At 42.8% G+C, this 17,374-nt stretch overlaps 1 protein-coding gene across 1 annotated transcript in view; it reads right to left on the reverse strand.

Moving 5' to 3' along the window:
- LOC311065574 (protein kinase C alpha type-like) overlaps positions 1 to 17,374 on the reverse strand; it is a 175,354-nt gene that overhangs the window by 18,139 nt on the left and 139,841 nt on the right. The window contains exons 15-16 of the mRNA XM_084085990.1: positions 8,277 to 8,357; positions 6,890 to 6,997 (exon numbers count right to left, since the gene is read on the reverse strand). Coding sequence (XP_083942116.1) covers positions 6,890 to 6,997; positions 8,277 to 8,357 — 189 coding nt within the window. The remainder of the gene's footprint in view (positions 1 to 6,889; positions 6,998 to 8,276; positions 8,358 to 17,374) is intronic.

Genomic DNA, 17,374 nt, shown 5'->3' on the forward strand with positions numbered 1-17,374 from the left:
TGATCCCGACATAAAGACGCATTGAAGGACTGACTGAGTGACCAAACCCTGGTTTCGGGTACCTTGATCATTCAATCACTCCTCCCAGTTGCTGTTTTAATTGGCACCTTTACGCTGTATATAAGTGCCTCATTGCAGACAGGGTTCTCACTTGTGGCACAAACTTGTTTTGCTGTGCTAAGTTAACTCTTTGTTGATTTTGCTGCTCTGTGCGACGTCAGCTCAGGTAAAACTAGCTTTTTTTAACTGTTATGAAGAGGATGAAAAATGGGAAGGCAGTTGGTACAGACGATATACCAGTAGAGGTGGGGAAATGTTTAGAAGAGGCTACAGTTTAATTCCTCACTAGATTGTTCAACACAATCCTGGAAGGTGAGAAAATGCAGGAACAGCGGAGAAGTAGTATACTGGTACCAATTTTGAAGAACAAGGGCGATGTACAGAGTTGTAGTAACTACAGAGGTATAAAGCTGATGAGCCGCAGTATGAAGCCATGGGAAAGAGTAGTGGAAGCTAGGCTAAGAAGAGAGGCGGCAATTAGCGAGCAGCAGTATGGGTTTATGCCAAGGAACAGCACTACAGACGCACTGTTCGCCCTGAGAGTGTTGATGGGGCAGTATAGAGAAGGGCAGAAGGAGCTACACTGTGTCTTTGTGTACCTAGAAAAAGGATATGATAGGTTGCCAAGAGAGGAAGTGTGGTACTGGATGAGGAAGTCAGGAGTGGCAGAGATGTCAAAATGGTGCAGGACATGTACTGTATGAGGATAGCGTGACAGGTGAGGAGTGTGGGAAAACTTGAGTATTAGTTTACTAAGTTCTAACTTCAACCTTATTGTCACATCACAAGTTTACAGGTGTAAAAACGCGGGCGAAATTTTTGGTCGTACACGCTCCCATCATTGTTATTTGCAGTTCCAAGAAAGGGGGAAAGAATAGAGAAGGGAGGAAACCAGGAAAACAGCTCAGATTCAAATGAGCTTGAAGCGAGGAGAATCCAGAATAATTGTCACTCTCTCTTTTATCTGTGTGCCAGGGCCACCTGATTCCACCTATTTTCTAGGTCAACTGCCCGACAGCCAGACAGATGGGGCTGATAAATAAAAATAATGTAGCTCTGTCTGCTTCTCTCACTCTCCACCTCCCACCCTCTTTCATTCATCCTCACCTCTTTGCAATGACAGTGCCACTTCAAATGGTGTGGCAGATACTGGTGAGGGCATGGTTTGTACTTTGTTGTTTGTTTGTCTTGTGCTGTGTGAAATATAGCCACTAGCTTCTACGGTGACATCGTTTAGCTTGAACAAAATGATAAACCCCCTCTCAGATGGAGTGGGAGAAAACAGACAGTGCTGACAAAAAGTAATCACACATTACGCCAACATGATTTGAAGGTTTTGCCACTCATACATCATAATCGCGGTCTGAGTCAGTGATTGTTGTCGTGCGTGGTAGTGTAACATTAGCAGGTCCTGCCCTTTACGTGAGTGATTTGCATGCGTGCTCATTGCTCATGCACAATTTGTCCTTGTCCCTGGGAATTAAGGCGTTATGAGAGTGAGAGTTAGTAGACTATGTATTAACGTTCCAAGGATAACATGACTTATTCATGTCCAGCATTCTGTATGTGCTGGCAGACATACACCAGGACATAATGTAGCCAAGGGGTTATTCTGTGTATTGACAGGGTAATGGAGAACCATTAAGCTGATGGCTATTAAGAAAGTGCACACTTAGCAATGGGGCAAGTTACTGCTCTATGGTGGAGAGTGGGCGGTAATTCATATGGCAGGCTGATGTGCACAAACTTTTGAGCAAGAACTTAGATAAAAAGGCCTTGTCTGACAAAAATGCCTTTAACAAAAACCTTTTTGGCCAACATATTTTACAACCCCCACACACTCATTATTTTCTAACACATAGGCCTCAGGTTGCCTACTGTAGTTGTAACCCTCACTGAAGTTACAGAGACAAAGAGAGAGGATCTTAACTCTTTCTGTAAAAGGTTCAGAAAACACATCATGGCCTAATTGTGAAGAGGCCAAAGGGAGTAATGAGGAGAGGAAAGAGCCTGGGGCAGGACAACCTGACACATGCATGGGCAAATACACACACACACGCACGCACACACATGCACGCGCACACACGCGCACGTGCCCGCACACATGCTTTTCTTTCTACTAAATTGCAGGCAGCAGCACCACAGGGAGATAAGTGCTGGCAACGCACTAATGACCAGAAACAACACCTGTCATCCAATGTTGCTCTGACAGCTGTTGAAATGAAGGCACGATACATTTAGAACTCCACATTCACACTGCATGGGTCAGCCCTAGCATTTTATAACACTGTGGTTCTCAAAGTGTGGTCCAAGGACCCCCCAGCTCTTGAAAGCCGTGCACTGTGTTATAAGCCACAGTAACTATAGTATAGTGCAGAAGTGAGTTATGATTCTGCAGACACCTGATAATAACAATATGGTTGTGGATCCTGGACCAGTACGGTTGTTGCATAAAATCAATCCAAGGAATCCAGAGCAAAACATATTTTGATTGTACGCCTTACGGTTCAAAAGTTATAGGCCAAAACGCGAAATGGCCTGTTATAGCACCACCAGGAAAAATCTGGGGCAGATCGATCCAATGGTGCCGGAGATTAGCTGTTCACTGACAGACAGACAGACTCTCATGAGTACATGATCCTCCGCCTTCGGCCGTTCCTGGCTAAATTTCAAAATGGAAGAATAGGGAGACCACCTCCAACCACATCTAAAGATGTAATAATGTAGTTTTATTACACGGCTTGGTTGAATGCTTGATTCTGATTGGTCAATAGCTGAATTCAGCGGTGTGTTATTTCTGGATAATGACCGATGAGCTCAATAACAGACCGCTGTCTAATCAAAGAGTCAGAGCACCTGCTCATATCAACCTGCGCTGCTTGATTTTATGTTGTATCCAACATGACAGCCATGTAAACAAACACACCATGTCACTTACAACTATTTGATCAACTGCACTACCCTGTTTTCCGAGGCAACCGTGTCCGCCCAGCGCAATACGCTCATTGCCATAAGCAAGGAAATACTTCAATTTGTTGTTACTATTGAGTAAATGTATTAATTTATGTATTAAGTAGCCGTATAATAAGTGGGCTAATTGACGGGTAGCTGGTCATTATTGAAAAATAAATCCCTTCAGGGTGATTATGCACCTCCGCTCCGTGTCGGTGCATAACCACCCTGTCGGGATTTATGTCCAGCTACCCGTCAATTATCCCTTGCATAATGTACTAACATACTCTTCCATACAGATTGTTTAAAATAACGCTTTATTCAATCAAGTCCCAGAGTGTAGCTTTAATGTGATAAAGGTACCTGAAGTTAGGTTGGCTTTCTTGCCACTGGCTATTTGCACAAAATATGCTGGTGTATGACACCACCGGTTCAGGAGCTACTACCTTACAATAATAGGCATCCTGGGCAGCAGCGTGATGTCCAGAATACAACCTCCAGCCCATCACTATCCATGATGCAATGTATAGACAGAATAAAAATGAGGAAGGGACATAAAATTGTTTGTAAATGAATGCCCTACTTCCTCATACTACAGTGTCACACAAGTAGCAAAAATAGCAGATCTACTATTTTTGTTATTTTAGATTTTTTTTGGGTTATATTGAATATTGAATCTATTACAAGTATTAACAAGAGCTTGTGACTAAATAATAACTACATTGGATCCATTAGAACACCATTGGTTATTTTTCCAATTTCTGAAAAGAAACAGTTTTGGACATGCAAGGTTTGGGCATGACTCGACTAGGCACAGACACAACCACCACAGGAGCCGCGTTGCGAGCTTGTACATTGGCTATTTTATAATAGCTGTATATGTGGTGAAACTGATTTTGATGCTAATGTATATTAACTAATTTTGCTGGGGACCCCTGGAACCACCTTAAGGACCCCTGGGGGTCCCTGGACCCCACTTTGAGAACCAGTGTTATAAAATACCAGGGCTGACCCATTTACTTCGAAGCTTCGTTCGATCCGTGCCATGGGATTTGGGACTCTAATATTGGTGGTTTTAATTATTATTTCACGGGACAATGTACTTAACAATAATGAGAAATGCTGTGCGATCAGTCACCGTTTCTCCATGGATATGCAAACAACATAATGTAAAGTTTCTGAGACGTCACAATGTCTCAGAAACATAGATGGAGAAAATAGTAGTTGTGTATAGAAAGTACATATACACAATTTTAATATTAACAAGGTTTAGAATTAAACGGTGTGTAAAACCACGCGTTGACTGGCGTCAACATAAACAACAACCTCCTTTACGGTAATGTCGTAACGCGGCTGGCTTAGAGTCTATCGTCATGCAATGTATTATTATAATTCATCTACTGTATATATAATTTGTTTTGCTTTATATAGTCTAGCCTGCAACTCATATTGAATTAAATGTTGGCGTAAATCTATTATCATGTTAGACACACGCCAAGTGAGCAGCACAGCTTAAGCTCCGCGAATCCTTAATCCCTGACTCATTATTTAATTATACTACCCCCCCAGTCCCCCGTTGTCGAACGTAAATCAATTTTTGGTCCAGAAGCTCCGACAGCCAAAAAAAAACCTTAGAAGGTCAGCTCTATAAAATACAACATCATAACGCATTGTCACTACTGCCTCTTAGAGCCTGCCGGTACTGTCAACTGACTCAACTACTTACCAATACACCCTTGTCCAGCACATGAACATCACCGTCATGTAGAGGCATTGTTAAATAACCTGACAACTGGTGTCACAGAAGACCTCTGTAGTGTGCACAGGGCAAGCCATAAGACATAACTGCCATTGAACTGCCATAGAGGTAAACTAGACCAACAGCACAGTTCTTCACGCACGCACGCAATGTGAACGCACGCACAATCCATTGCTGACAGTTTGAAACCAGGTGTGAATCCAGCCGCAGACACAGTTTGGGGTGGAAGGGAAAGCAAATTTGCTACCTTCTGTCTATTTTTACACATCTTTCCGTTCACACGGCGTTCTCTGACTGGTGTCAAAGGCTTAGAGTGCAAACAGAAAGAATGTCATGGATGGCTGGCTATTGGTATAGTGTATCAGGATGTCAATCAATCTACCCGTTTTTAATTTAGTGTCCTGAATGCTGGTTTCTTATAGTCAAATCGCCCACTCTTTCAGTATTAAGAGTAACAGTATGTGTGTGTCTCTGCCTCTCTCTCTCTCTCCCCCTCTCCTGTCTCTGCAGACCAAACATGTGGACATCCAAGACAGAAACAGTAGGTGTGTGACTGATTGGGAGTACAGATGGGGGTGTTGAGCTGAACACATGTTCACACACACGCACACACACACACACACACACACACACACACACACACACACACACACACACACACACACACACACACACACACACACACACACACACACACACACACACACACACACACACACACACACACACACACATACACACACGAAAAGATACAGTGATGCTGTACAGTTGCTCAATTTCTGAATACTTTTGTGACAGACATGAGATAAGATAAGAGCTACATTATGGTGTACGTCAAAGATTATATTCAGCAACACACAATATAATGAAAAGGAGACAAAAGATGCCATTCAGGGAAGCTTAAACAATTCTGATGGAAAAATACAATAGTATCTCGTATTGTCTAATTCCCTCTCTCTCTCTCTCTCTCTAGGACAGATTTATATAATGATAAATATGGGAAAGAGACAGCCAGCCAGCGAGGAGTGAGGGCATGAGAAACATTGATGTGTCATTTCCCAGACAGGCATTGTATAAAGGGGCCCAGGGGCCATTCAGGGGCATATATTGAAGCTTGTCCCTTCCCTCACCTAAAACATTAATTTCACTGATCTCAGGAGGATATTACAATGTACAGTCTAAATGTTAATGTGAAGCAGAAGGGGAGGTCCTCTTCAAGAGCATCTTGAAGAGGACAAACTGTGTTTACTGTTAATTGGAAAATTACAAATGGGTGTATAAGGTCATTGCTGAAATGGAATTTATGGATTTCTGAATACTTGAAGGACTGTATAATGTTGTAAAGAAATATAGCTTTCCGTGTCCTGAATACTTTTCCTTTCCATGTTCTGTTTGAGTTGATTTCTAGGGTATAAAAAGAGTTCAAAGAGTACAAATCACTGGGTCCTTGTAGTTACTTCTTCTCTGCTTAAAGAACCAACTTTAGATATCCATACTTTTTGAACAAAACTTGCCCTTATAAAACTCTTTTTAACTCATTTTGGGCGGGAACCCTTTTTTGTAACTATACCTTTCAGGACGGGAACCCCTTTTGGGGTTCCTGTTGCTATGTACAGTATTTGCAACATACATTTTTTTGTAATTTTTGAATAAATATTTGAAGTTTTTCAGAAAACGTAGGTCAGGATTTAGAAGGCGTTTTTAGAATCGGCCGCAGGTCTAAATGGGTTAAAAAAAAAAGTAATGTTTTATTGGTAAATAGATAAATTAAAAACTGTTAACACTCTTGCAGACTGAATGCATGCTTCCTTGCAGGAGCAAATTTGGGGGAAGGCAATAAGTGTAAATGGCAATGTAAATATTTTCCGAAGGAGACAAGATGGTTAGACAGAAATGGACAGAAAGGGAACAAAGGTAAAATACTGGCATGTTTTCCCACCTGGTTTGACACAAACATTATGGGGAAAAACATCACTTCAACTAACATAAAGTGAACTTTGATTAAGGCAGAATATGATCATTTACAGTACATTCACCCCCCATCATGCAATCCACACAACCAGACCAGCAGCTGATGTTGACAGCTGCTGTTCTTTAAAAAAAAGGATTCCTACTCACCCCTTTGCAGATGGAGACAGCTTCTTTGGACAAGGACTTGGGGTAGGACACATTGTGCTCCATGATTGACTGGAACAACTCATCTTCATCCTCGCCATCAAACGGAGGCTACGGAAGGAGGGAAGAAAAGTGGAAAAAAATTGTTTCAGCAGTAAATATATAAATATAAGTATATATTAGAAAACATGCAGAATATGGTATGCCTGCCATAAAACAGCTAAGACGGTTGGAAGCCCTCTGCCCCGCCCCGGGCGTCCTATGCCGTTGTAACAGTCATGGTAAACCACGGCCTCTTATTGCTTTATTGAGTGTACAATATAAAAGTGGACACACAAGGGTCCTTTCATACTCTCTGAGAGGACCCTTGAAGGTGATGAGAACAACAAATGAGAAGAATAAGACAGTGGACAGATAGAAAGAGGCACAAGGGATAAAACAGAGGATGGCAAAGAAGGGGGGAGAGAGAGAGAGAGAGAGAGAGAGCAGAAACATAGTTACAGTAAGTATGTGGACGGACTGTAACTGTGAGGAAGTCAACAGTGACCGGTGAAAAGTGGAATCATTTGTACCGAGACGTTTCAGCAGAAGGCTGAAGTGGGCTTCTCATCACCAACCATAATGTGACTGTTGTGACAGTCCGCAAAATGTATTATTCCTAATTTCCACTCCACCAGCCCCGGCTTAGAAATAGGTCATCTGTCTTGAGCCCTCTTTTCTCTGATTTACCACACTGGAGGAAGTGTGTGTCAACGTGTGCCGAACCGAGAAACACGTCATCGCACCCGGATGAGCAGAACTAAAATCTAAAGTTATGGTGAGCGTGTGTGCATCATGTACTTCTGTATTAGTATTGTTTTCTGTATGTATTGTATACTGTATTCTGTAAGTATTTCTGCTGCAAAATGTATTGTTCGCCCTTGTGGTGGTGCTGAATTTAAACTAAACTTTGCATGTCAGCTGCCTCAAAGCCAAACCTCTTCGAAACAATACTGTAGGTTACTTTAGTGATAACATGAGTGTGGTGTCTCCAGTATGGTGAGACACCTCGCTCATATGTTATCAGAGAACCAAGGGTTACGAAAGTAACCTATTGTTCTATTTGAACCACTCGTCTCTGTGTATCATATGGATAGCGCCCCCTGGCATTATCCTCAGTGATGATACTAATGCTTCTGAGAACTACGAGATCATTAGTTTAGTACATATTGGTCTTGGAGGGTGTGGGTGGTCAAAATGTGAATAATATTCACATGACCTTGTGACTGTCAAGGTGTGTGTGTGTGTGTGTGTGTGTGTGTGTGTGTGTGTGTGTGTGTGTGTGTGTGTGTGTGTGTGTGTGTGTGTGTGTGTGTGTGTGTGTGTGTGTGTGTGTGTGTACACCACTTACCTGCCCTGCTAGCATTTCGTAGAGCAACACGCCATATGCCCACCAGTCTACAGATCGCGCATATGGCTGATAAGCAATGATCTGTGAAGACAGGGAGATATAATCATCAGCTGTGTATTGGATCAGGCCCAAATAGAAAGGTGCACCTTTCACTTTGAGCACAGAGCACTTCATGAGCATGTTAAAATAAAATAAAAAATAATATTTTCTTAGTCTCTGAGTAAGGAGTCTTCCATAAAAGTTTATGTAGAGAGTCTTTTTCTGCCAGTTTTCCTTTATGTTTTTGAGACCACCAGGCAACACTAATGGGACTTGCCTGCATTTTTTTAAACACAATGTATCTCTACTAGGCCAAAGGCAAGGGGGGAGGAATATGTTTTCACCCGCTTGTCTGTCCTGAGCTAACCAGTGCACCGATCACCGCTGTATTTCTTGTGCATGCTATCAGTAAGCCAAGGAAGTAACATATTTCCACGTGGCCCCATTTGACCAAGGTGGAGTACTCCTGGGAAGACTCACTTTTGAGCAGAGCAAAAAGAAAACGTATTTGGACGGAAATATTTTCAGTCCAATATGTGTTCAACCTACGGTCACAATACTGAAATATCAGTGTTATATCTATTGACATAGAATATGCAATTATGAACTGTAGTCGCTACCAAAGGGAAAGGGCATGGTGGATGTGCTGAGGGAGGGAACTGTTAAAAAATATAATTAATGCTGCACAGGATAACACAGAAGTATACTTTGTGAGATTTATAAAAGAAAACCGGTTTGCGGGATGCAATGTAAGTAGGTCGCACACTGACAAACAGAAGGGGGTGGTAATGCAAAACATAAGGATGCCAAGCACCATGAATCCCTTTAAAAAGAAGATACAAAAATGACGAGAGCTGCAGTCAGTAAAGGGTGAATGAGGTGAACGAAAGCGGCGGCACAAAGCAAAACGCAACGCATGTGGAGCTGACGACGAGTACGAGTACATCAGATAGCAGGAGTATTGCACAACGGGTAGGGCATGTATTCCGACTTGCATCGTACCCGACGTGCACGCATGTACAGTACTATGCAAACCTAACTCCACATGTAACTAGTGGAGCCTGTCAACCATGCACCACCGTATTATACCTTATAGAACATTATATCCTACAAAAATAAATTGCTATTCTGACTGCTGCTGCTAAAATAAAAAGTGAAATAAATGACTGAATCCCAGATCAGGATTATACCTGTTACGCAGTTAGTATCTAGGACAGTGTGGTCTCGGATTTCATGTGACCAGCCTGTGATGTACAGTAAGTTATCTATGACATATCTATGACATATGACTCAGCTGGATCAGAGCCCCATTGACTTCAATGTTATAAAGTTAAAGTTAAATATTGTGGAGGTACTTCTGTGGCCTACTGGCAGTGCGTACAATACATTTGGCACTGATAAGTCAAGCCATTTGTGAGAGCATATAGCTCAGACAAACACCAATAGACAGCCCCCGTCCTGCACCACCTGCAGCTAGCTCTGTGGGGGGTGCAGAGCCATGGCGTAAAAAAGTGAACAGAAATAAAAACAAATAAAAACTAGAAAATGTGCTCCTCAGAGCACAGGTCTCCGCCAGTACTGTTCCTCATTAATCCTGTCTTACCTCACTTCAAAAGATATAAATGATCTTTTGAAGTGACACACCTATTTATAGGTCTCTATTTCATCATGCGTCTCGCTAGCCAATCAAAGCACACCCTTTCAACATATTGTCACGTGTCATGTGAAGCTTGACCAATGTTAGCTTGGTGGACACACGGAAGGACGAGAACGAAAACATAGTCTCCTGGCGGAGACAACAAATAAATGTCTTCTGGTACTCAGAGGTAGTGTAAGTTAAACTTTATATACCCCTTAAGCAGCGAGTATCAGCTTATTCTCATGGGCAAAGAAAAAACAAGACGGGCTTGGTTTCCCTATGGATCTCTGTTACTGTATGTTGATGATGGTCAGTCCTGCCCAAATATGGAGGGATGGGGCAGCACAGCAGTGAATCTGAGATCATGAATTCACAAAATGTGGGGAAAAAAAGAAAGAAAAGAAAACGTTTGACAGGTCCTGATGGAACCGGCAGTTGTCCAAAATCCCAGATCCGACCAATATGTCCATATATAGGCATATATGAAGATCCGGTTGTCCAGAGCCGTCAAACCGACCGACATGCCAATATATGGGCATATCGGTCGGATCAGTATATGCTCATATATGGGCATATTTGTCGGATCAGTATACGCTCATATCGGTCGGATCAGTATATGCTCATATATGGGCATATTGGTCGGATCAGAATACGCTCCTATATGGGCATATCGGTCAGATCATCAGTATATGCCCATATATGCCCTTATGACTATGAGCATATACTGTTGTCATATACTGATGACATGAGGGATCTCCATATATGGGCATAAAGGGAACGAGGACAGACAGACGGTACAACGGGTATTGCATTAACCTGGTGCGGAATTCCCAACTTGTCATCATTCCCGACACAACTCGAGAACTGTCGAACCGATCGACTTCAAACTCGCCGTGGGTCGCCGAGGACCCGGGGTAGTGGAGTTACTCGGTGTGAAGTCGGTCGGATTGGTAGTTAAAAAAATATATTGATAAAATCTGCAAATCCCCATATATGGTCAGATCAGCGGTCGGGATCTCCATATATGGTATGGGCATAAAAGGGACACAGACAGACATACGTGTGTTGTGACGTGTGTGGAGATCACTGATGTCACCAATGTGACGTCATAGTACTGACATCATAGGCTGGCCTCCAAGTACTATCGTTCTGTGAGCCTTTTATGCCCATGTCACCAATATGACATCATACATAGGCTGGCTTCCAAGTATTGTGATAATGGGTATTGCACTGTACTAAGTACTCTGACAGTGGGTACAATGGGTATGGCATAAGTGAAGGGGCATGAGTTCAAATATGGAGTTTCACACGGCTCTAGACTTGGCCCCTCTGATAACGGTATTGTACTAGTAGTCTATTAGTATTAGGATTAGGGATTATAAAGTATATCTAGTGCAAGGTTGTATGGAGCTTCCACGTTTAGCTGCCATCTTGTTTCGTGACACATTTAGCTGCTATGATGATAGGCGCCCTCACAACTGTATGATGTGATCTCAATGACTGCGTGATCATAAAATGGACATAGTGATATCAGCTGATTGGGGGGCCTGGGCCTCCATGGAAGGTGCATTTGCGAGGGCTGGCCTGATGGCGCCCGGGGTGGGGCCAGTGGTGGTGCTGTTGTATGCCACAGGAGTCACCAGGACAGGGGTGGTGGATGTCTGCTGGTCGATGAGGGATTGGCGCAAGGCAGGAAGGGTTTTCTTGAGGAAGGGAATGAGGTTCGGGTGATGAGGGATTTCCAGCTCAGCATAGAGACGAGTGGCGAATTCATCTGGCTCAATCTTAGCATCGAGTAGATCCTGCACCAGGTCTTTCACATTCTCGTAGGTTTTCTGGGTGTAATTTGCGGATGAAAAGCAGATCATCTTAGTCAGATAGTCCTTGCATCTCTGCACATCGTCCTCTATTCCTTGCACGACCAATGGGGTTGTGATGGAGGGGGTAGGGACTGCTGTACCACTAGTCTGTCCTGGTGATGTCATTTGTACAGTCTGGGCCATTCCAGGCACCTGACTGGGCACACATACTCGGACGGTGGCCCCAGCTGTCCGGGCATTAGGTGTCAGGGTCACGTAGACTGGCTGGGTCTGATGAGTTTTCGCCTGGGCCATCCCCATATCACCGGTTTTCAGCAGAACCAGACCAGTAGGTCTCAGCCCGGCTGTCTGGGGAGTAGATGTCGGGGGGATGTTGGTGACTATTTGGCCCTGTTGGGCTAGGACATTCTGCTTTGGTGCCATCATCAGCTGGCCAGTGGTCACAACAGGCAGTTGAGGTACAGCAGTCCTTGAAGGGCTCAGAACAGGCCTTGGCCTTGGGGGAATCTTTACTGTCTGGCCTTGTTGGGGTGTCTGGATCAGGGCAAATAAGTGCTGTGGTATCAAATGCAGATTGCCATCCTCTGTTCTCACATACTCCATGCCAGGATGTGCAGCAGGGTTCAGCTGAGGTGCAGCGGTCCTCACATGGCTTGCAGCAAGCCCCGGTGTCTGCTGTTGGACCGAAGTACCCATTACAGGTAGCTGACCAGCTACATTTACCAACTTTGCACTGGCACCAGGCTGGTTGGGCATTTGGTGAAGTTTAGTGGATGATTGGGAACCTGTGTCTTGTGTATCCAGGGGAGTGACCACCCTGTTGTTCTGGGATACACTGGACAAGGGGCAATAAAGTTGCTTTTTCAATACAAAATCAGTGCACTGGGCCTCTCCTGCAAGTTCGAGAAGCCTGGCCATGAGTGTTTCACTCTTGTTTTTACTACAAAGTATTTCAAAGGTGTGATAATAAAGTGTTTCTGATTCAGAATCCTTTCTGGAAGCCACTGAAGATTGGGGCATGGGAACGTTGGGCTGTAAGTCCATGGACATGATGATATGTCCTTGTGGCTGCTGCTCCACAGTCCCTCTTTGATCACACAGTTTCCCTGAGAACCACCAGGGACTTTGAACACAGTTTCCCTCAGAAGCTGACTGACAGAACCACCCGGTTCTTTTCTTCTTACTCCGGAATATCAATACAGTATGAAGACTAGATGTTTTTATAACTACCAATATACGTTTCAACCGGCCAATTAAGTTGCTAAAACATTTCTCATCCTCCTTTTAAAGACACCAGGTCACGCTTGGTGACGCAAGTTGAGACTTGTGTCAGTGGGTTCCATATACGGTAATATGGCACGCTTTCCACGCTTTATGACCTAAGTTTGGATTTGTGTCGATTGCTTCATAATGGTAATATGGCTCCATATATGGTCATATAGCGGCCAGCCACATATGCGAAATGATGCGAAATGATGCAGAATGATGTGAGTGTCCCACGAATGACGTGGGACACCCGCATCATTTGATGATGAAATTGATGGACATTCCTTGCGTATTACACACACGGACACGGGCCTGCATCAATGAAGTAAACATTAACAAATGAGAAGGAATAATAAAAGAGCTAGCAGGTCCCTCGAGTCCCGATCTCTACGGCCTTTGCTGCACGTCACTCCCCATCTCTCTCCCCATTTCCTGTCAACCTACTGTCCTATCCTTCTATCATTAAAGGCATAAAAACCTGTGTACCTGTGATTTTGAAAAATCGTGAATGCAAATCTTTAAATATATATTTTCTAAAGTGAACATTTGTAAAATATTCACTTCCAGGGACCCCCAGAAGCACAGATTTGAGTTACAATTGTTCGCTTAAAAAATATACATATTCAAAGATTTTTCAAAAATAGCAGATCTACAAACTCATAGTACAGCACTCAGTGCCGCGCTATGAGCTTGTATATCTGCTATTTTTTAATAGCCAAATAAATGTAAAATGACAGAGATGCGTCCCCGGATTGAATGGGTTTAGGCTGCCTTGAAAATACCTATTCTCTCAGGCTTATGGCAACTAGTTTTCTTTGGTTGTTGGTTATTTATTGTTTTTGATGTAAAGCGTCCTTGGGTTCATGAAAGGCGCTATATAAATTCAAGCCATTATTATTATTATTATTACACCACTATTATTACACTGTGACTTGTATATATATATTAAATACGTATTAATTAAATACGTATACATTTCTTTATTTGGAATTTTCAGTTTAACACACGCACGCACACACACACACACACACACACACACACACACACACACACACACACACACACGCACACACGCACACACGCGCAAACATGCGCACACATGCGCACACATGCACACACGCACACCCGTCAGTATTGACACGTTTATTGAAAAATCTGGTTTAAAATGTACCACTTTCGGAATTGGAAGTACAGTGACACCTGTCAACGACTCTTCCTAAGGTGTTTAATCAGGCTATAAATTTGCCAGTCATACCCGCTCTGTGGAATGCCTGAATTACCACCATTTCAGATTTGTGAATACAGATCTGCAAGTGATCCGTCCACCGGCATATATTTACTCCCGCTCAACTGCTGCTGTGATAGGGGGAGGCAGACAAAACAAGTGAGGTATTTCTGAGGAGCGCTATCAATTAAACATAAGCACTTATGTCAAGGACTTAAGTGGGGGCAAAGGCGTAAGCTGTGCTGTTTTCTTTTTCTTTTCTTTTTAGCCGCATGCTGAAAGCAGCGCGGCTCTATAAACAGCACTAGTCCTAGTCGACACCCGAGTGACATTTAGTGACACCAAGTGTCATTGGCTGTCCTGGCTGTCCTTCACACTTCCCCCCTTTTAAGCCAATGGGGAGACGAAAATGTAATGGACACGTTAGTCAACGAATTAGACGAGACGAAAATGTTAGGGCGGGACGAATGGAGAAGAGATCCAATCAGAATTACTCTTTTTGTGGGACTAGTTGGGAAGGGATCCAATCAGAACGATCCTCATTGTTAGTTAGGTTGATCCACCCGGAAGCAGACCATATTAGGGGCCAGCATGGACGAACACAAATCACAACAAGCCAACGCACGGAGTTACACGTCAGGCCGGAGGGTTAGCCTAAATGCTAGCGTGCTTCATTAGACCTAGTTTGGCTATTCAGTTATTATTTGGCCATGTTCACACTGACTTCAATCTTAGCTATTGTTGGGAAGACCCGTGTGGTGTCACAAAATGTTGCCACCACTTATATAAAAAACATTAAAGCGTTAATCTGCGACGCTAAATGTTGCCAGGTTTGGCGAGAGAAACAAGCAATCCAAAAAACAAGTAATCAGGTCTATGAAAAGATTGGGGCAAAAAAAGCCTGCCGCATGCGGCTTTATTATGACTTTGGTCATTCTTGTTTCTTTTAAGCTAGACCAGGAGTGTGTGTTTGCGTGTTGTCACTGAGATCTAGCATGAAAACACAATTTTGATTATGAAAGTGCATTAAAACATCACTTTATCGTGTAATGTCCTTCACTGTTATTTATCACATTATTCATGCAAAGGATATACAGTATAATGCATCAAGTCAAAATACAAAATTTGACTTGAGTACACCCCTATTCAAGCACATCACCGTACTTTCAGCCACAGAGTAACCTGACACTCAGCCTGAATTCTCATTTTGTTTAACATAAACGATTCAGGGGCTGGAGCCCAAGCTCCCAGAACCGCAGAGGATTATTGAAGCCACTGAAGCCTAGTGGCCAAATCTGATATTGCAAGATTTCCGCATTTATATTAAAGTATAAAGTATTGATGAGCTTGCAAGATGTATGGAGAATCGAAAGGACTGGAGACGGCGCCTATATGACTACATGTGACTATGTAAAGTGATACATTTTATTTATAGAGCGCTTTTCAGGGAACTCAAAGGCCATAATCTATGAACTGTAACCCTCAGGAATGATGACACATTGAAAACATAATTCATGGGTTATATTAACCCTTTAAAGTTATTTCAATGGGTACAGTGGGCTATAATCTCAACATTTTATAGATTTGATTTTTTAAAGTTTAAAATATAACCCCCCAAAATGAAATCAAGTCATTTTAAGGCAAAAAAAAACACAAAACACTTTCAGTCACCAGTTAGAAGCTGTAATCACATTTTAGCATGTATAAAACAGCATTTTATGTGTTTTAGGCCTACTGACACTTTAAACTGAGACTTTCAAACTGGTAAAAAGGACTGGTGAAATAATGCAGAGTCCTTAGGATGATTGCAAAAGAGATTATGTCTTTATACACAACTATGTTTATCACATTGAACAATATTAGACAAACCAAACACATAGTAGAAACAATAGTATAGTGGTGTTTTTAGTGCCTCACACTGCGACCGAACCCCTAACTCCCGCTCGACAACCCACTGTGCTTGCACGTTTTCTTTTTGGGGGGGGTTGCTATTGCCTATAATCATGTAAATGTTTTTCCCGATTGTTGGGATACATAAGATTAGAGAGGCTGCTTTAGGCAATTGTAAACGTTTCCATGCACACTATAATGTCACCGGAGAGCAGGGGATACCATCCATTGGTATTCCCTGCTCATTTAAGACATTTAAGCAGCAAAACTAAAAACTGACGTTATAAACTCAACAGGACAGAGGAAATTCCAGGGGACACATACATCTAACCTTTTTTAAGTGTAGAACAAGAACAAGAACATCAATTGATATTAAGAGCTATGTTGATCGGCGACGTCTGGGGAATGGGAATATAAATGATGAAATTACGCTGCTGTGCCTTGAGCATAAATGAGCACAGCGTCCCTCAACAGACGCACGCACCTATCATTTCTGTTTTTCATCTTTACTAGAACGTTAGGATAGCCTACCTCAGAAAGAATAATTTAATTCACTTTGTCGCTCAACAAACGGCAGAAGTGGGCGTTTCAAAGCATGAGTTGACACAGTTTTGCCTTTGGGATGCTTGAGAAATAGGAGGTGTGGCGTGAGTGCGTGTGAAGAGTGTCATTTGTGTGTGTCTCACGCGAAATGGCAGCTCTGGCTCAACGCATTACAGGTCACTATCACAACACAACACTCATGTTCAACAATTGAGGTGTGCGCTAAGCACTTCATTCTTCATCCTATGATGAAATAGAGGAAAAGGATGTTATGCGCGTTAGACGAGCGGTTATGGAAAGAAACAAAACTCACACCGAAAATATCAGTATCAATGTATTTTCAATATAGAAAAGCATTCTCTCCGCAACTTAGGACTGCGCCTTATGCCAGATGCGACCTAGTTCTCAACAGTGATGGCACCCCTGACACTCTGATTGGTTTTATTAATGTTACGCCCTAAACACACCTATGAATAATTCAGTGCCCGTAGCGCCGAGCACAATGGATAGTGCCTGGGCGCTATGGGCATTTTAGCATCCTGTAGATAGGAACATACTATACACTGGACATACCCCCATGGCGCAAGTTAAGACCATATGGCGCAAGTTAAGACCATGAGAGTACTTGGAAGCCAAATCTATATGCGGATGAAGAACACTACACGCTTCACACATC

The sequence above is a fragment of the Gymnoscopelus microlampas genome (assembly GCF_963454915.1).
Source record: "Gymnoscopelus microlampas genome assembly, chromosome: 2".
NCBI classification, from domain to species: Eukaryota; Metazoa; Chordata; class Actinopteri; order Myctophiformes; family Myctophidae; genus Gymnoscopelus; species Gymnoscopelus microlampas.